General features: G+C 40.3%; 1 protein-coding gene across 1 annotated transcript in view; it reads left to right on the top strand.

Moving 5' to 3' along the window:
* The window catches only part of LOC102676500 (cadherin-89D), a 34,822-nt gene that overhangs the window by 18,187 nt on the left and 13,665 nt on the right, over positions 1–2,970 (top strand). Inside the window, exons 8-11 of the mRNA XM_031515446.1 lie at positions 7–377; positions 1,936–2,094; positions 2,484–2,661; positions 2,928–2,970. Coding sequence (XP_031371306.1) covers positions 7–377; positions 1,936–2,094; positions 2,484–2,661; positions 2,928–2,970 — 751 coding nt within the window. The remainder of the gene's footprint in view (positions 1–6; positions 378–1,935; positions 2,095–2,483; positions 2,662–2,927) is intronic.

Below are 2,970 nucleotides of genomic sequence, written 5' to 3'. Positions count from 1 at the left end.
CTCCTCCTCGGTGGACGTCGACGTGACGTTGCTCGACGCCAACGACAACAACCCGATCTTCGTGCCTGGAAATCTGTACGAGTTGGTCGCGAGGAGCGACTCGAAGGTGGGCACCGTGCTCGGCCAGGTGCACGCGGTGGACGACGACCTGGGCCCGAACGGGATGGTCAGGTACAGGTTGCAGAAGCCGGGCAATTCGAGCTCGAGGACGCCTCCGTTCACGGTGGACGAGGCCACGGGCACGATCTCGGTGTCCGAGAGCCCGATTCTCGAGGGGAGGCACGCCATCTTCGTCGAGGCTGCCGATCAACCGGCCAACCCCAGCGAGAGGAGGCTCTCCCTCGCTGTGGTCACCGTGGATGTCTTCAGATCGGATGGTAAGTTTTGTCTGGTAAAAATTAATTTAAAAGAATCAATTTTAAAAATGGACAAGATTATAACATAAAACATATTGCAAGGAAACTGCAAAATAGAATGGAATGGCCTCCAGACTTAATTTAAAATTAAGTTAATCGAGGGATTAAAATTCAATTATGATGAAAAGAATGGACTATAATTTTGTATCGTTTATACGAAAAGGCCTCCACAAAGTCCAGACTTAATTTAAAATTAAGTTAATCGAGGGATTGAAATTCAATTATGATGAAAAGAATGGACTATAATTTTGTATCGTTTATACGAAACTAAATAATGTGGACATAATTTAGTGGACTTTATACATTCATAAAGATTCAGTAATTAGTTATTTGGTTTTTGACAATCTGTTGAATTTTCAATTGCAATTCTTCGAAAAATATTTGTTTAATAGTACTTTTTTTTCTGCATCTACGAATTTTTTATTAGATCAATGTCTATTTTGCAGTTTCCTTGCGATATGCTTTGTGTTATCGTGATCTTGTTGTCCATTTTTAAAATTGATTCTTTTAAATTTTCATTCAGGATATCAATGTATTTATCTGCATTCATAATGCCATCTATGGATACTAAATTTCCGACTCCATACTACGAAAAACAAGTTAATACTATTATTAATCCTCCTTTTCAAAGGATTCATTTAGTTTTTCCAAACTTGTACCCTTTTCTTCTTATTTAATAATTTAAATTTACTCTCATCATTCCAAATTATTTGTTTCCAGAATAATGGTGGTTTATTTATATACTTTTTGATGAAATTTAAACGTTTCTTCTTTTGTACTTCAGTGATGTATAGTTTGCTACATAATTCTTTAAACATGTCTCTTTTAATTTTCGTTTTACAGTTCTTGAAGTTCATCAACATTACGTCAAGATACTCTTACAATTCTTCTATCTTCGTATACATTTGTGTTCTGTCCGCGTAAATTATCAACACATCATGTTCTAAATATTTTTTATAAATTTTATAAACTCTTAGAAACATTATATTTTTGGCCAATACAACTTTAATTATTTTTGCAATCAGAGACAATTAGATTTCGTAACTGAACACAAATTTCTTAATGTTTCCAATACGAAAGCTTTAATTGTCCACAACAATGTATATGTAGATATTTGTAAATATTTTTTAATTCGAAATCTATTTTAATTTTATAATTTCTTCACAATTTTTTTGCAAAATTTAATGTAAAAATTCTATAATAAATCGATACGCGTTTCTGTCAACGTTTTCCGCGGTCTCCTCCGCTATCTTCCACTTTCTACACCAGTCACGAAGATCCATAAAACGCGTTTCGTCAACTGTGGGAAATATTCTGGTCGTATCGCGAGGAGATACGTTCCACGAACGCGTTACATACGTCGGGACAAAGAAAATCCTAAAATATTTTCACTCGGAAGAGGCGTTCCACGCGCCGTGGAACGATATTTTTATCGCGGTCTAAACGATCGACGCCGATTCCCTTCGATCGTTCCTTTCGACTCCTTTCTCACGAATTCTCTTTCTCCCTTTCGTCGCAGGGCCGGAGTCGTTGGAGCCGGATTTCGTGGGCGCCCCTTACGAATTTTGGGTGGGTGCCAACGTGCCGGTCGGAACCAGCGTCGGCCAAATACGCTTGAACGACGCCGTGAAGACCAACGACCTGATCTACGACCTCTTGCACAGCTACGAGGAAGGTGGTACGTAATACGATTAATCCAGCAACAGGTTGTTAATAGGAATGATTCCGTCTTGGAAAATTTTTTAATTCGATCGAAACACTGCACTGCGAAAGCAACGATATCATCTCTTTTAGTTTTCAGAAATCGACCTTCTTCCTTTCTCTCCTTTACCTCGCTCGCGAGAAAATTAAATTTTCCCCTCGGAAAAAAATTGGAATCGAATCGATCCGAATATATTTCCAATATTTCAACGTCAAATTGTTGGCAAACTTCGTTTAGATCACCTCGAAAGCGATAATAAAATTCTCATTACCGAACCGGTGATGGTCTAACGATCCAATAAGCTCGTGTAACGGGCCATCCAGAACCTGTAATACGCGACACATGCTGCATACATCGAATTTCAGTGCCGTTCGCGGTGGAGGAACGCTCGGGTACGATCACGGTGGTCGAGGAAATCGAAAGATTCGACCGATCGATCTACGATTTCGAGGCAATAGTTACCGACGAACGGGACCTGATGCTGATCACCAACGTGTCCATCCACGTGGTCGATCCTAATGACGACCGAGGCATATTCACCAGGTAATGTGTTCGTTCGAAATAATTATATATCAAATTCTTCGAATCTAAATGTAAATTTCGTAAAGTGAGAATACTAGAATGCCGATACTCGACACGCTCTCGTTGACTCTTCTCGTTTTGCTAGATGAGAAAGGTTGGCAATATTAAAACACGTCTGTCTTCGTGAGACGTGCACGGTCGATTCGATCTCGAAAGGTCAGAGAGTCGCCGACCCGGCGAAATTCCGTTTGTTTGCTCGTCGAAAAGTCGACGTCCGTTGATTGCAGGGGAACGACCACCGCCCCACTGGTGTTCCACGCGAGAGAGAAC

Source organism: Apis dorsata, unplaced genomic scaffold, assembly GCF_000469605.1.
Source record: "Apis dorsata unplaced genomic scaffold, Apis dorsata 1.3 scaffold_69, whole genome shotgun sequence".
Taxonomy (NCBI): domain Eukaryota; kingdom Metazoa; phylum Arthropoda; class Insecta; order Hymenoptera; family Apidae; genus Apis; species Apis dorsata.
This window is presented reverse-complemented; position numbering and strand designations above follow the sequence as displayed.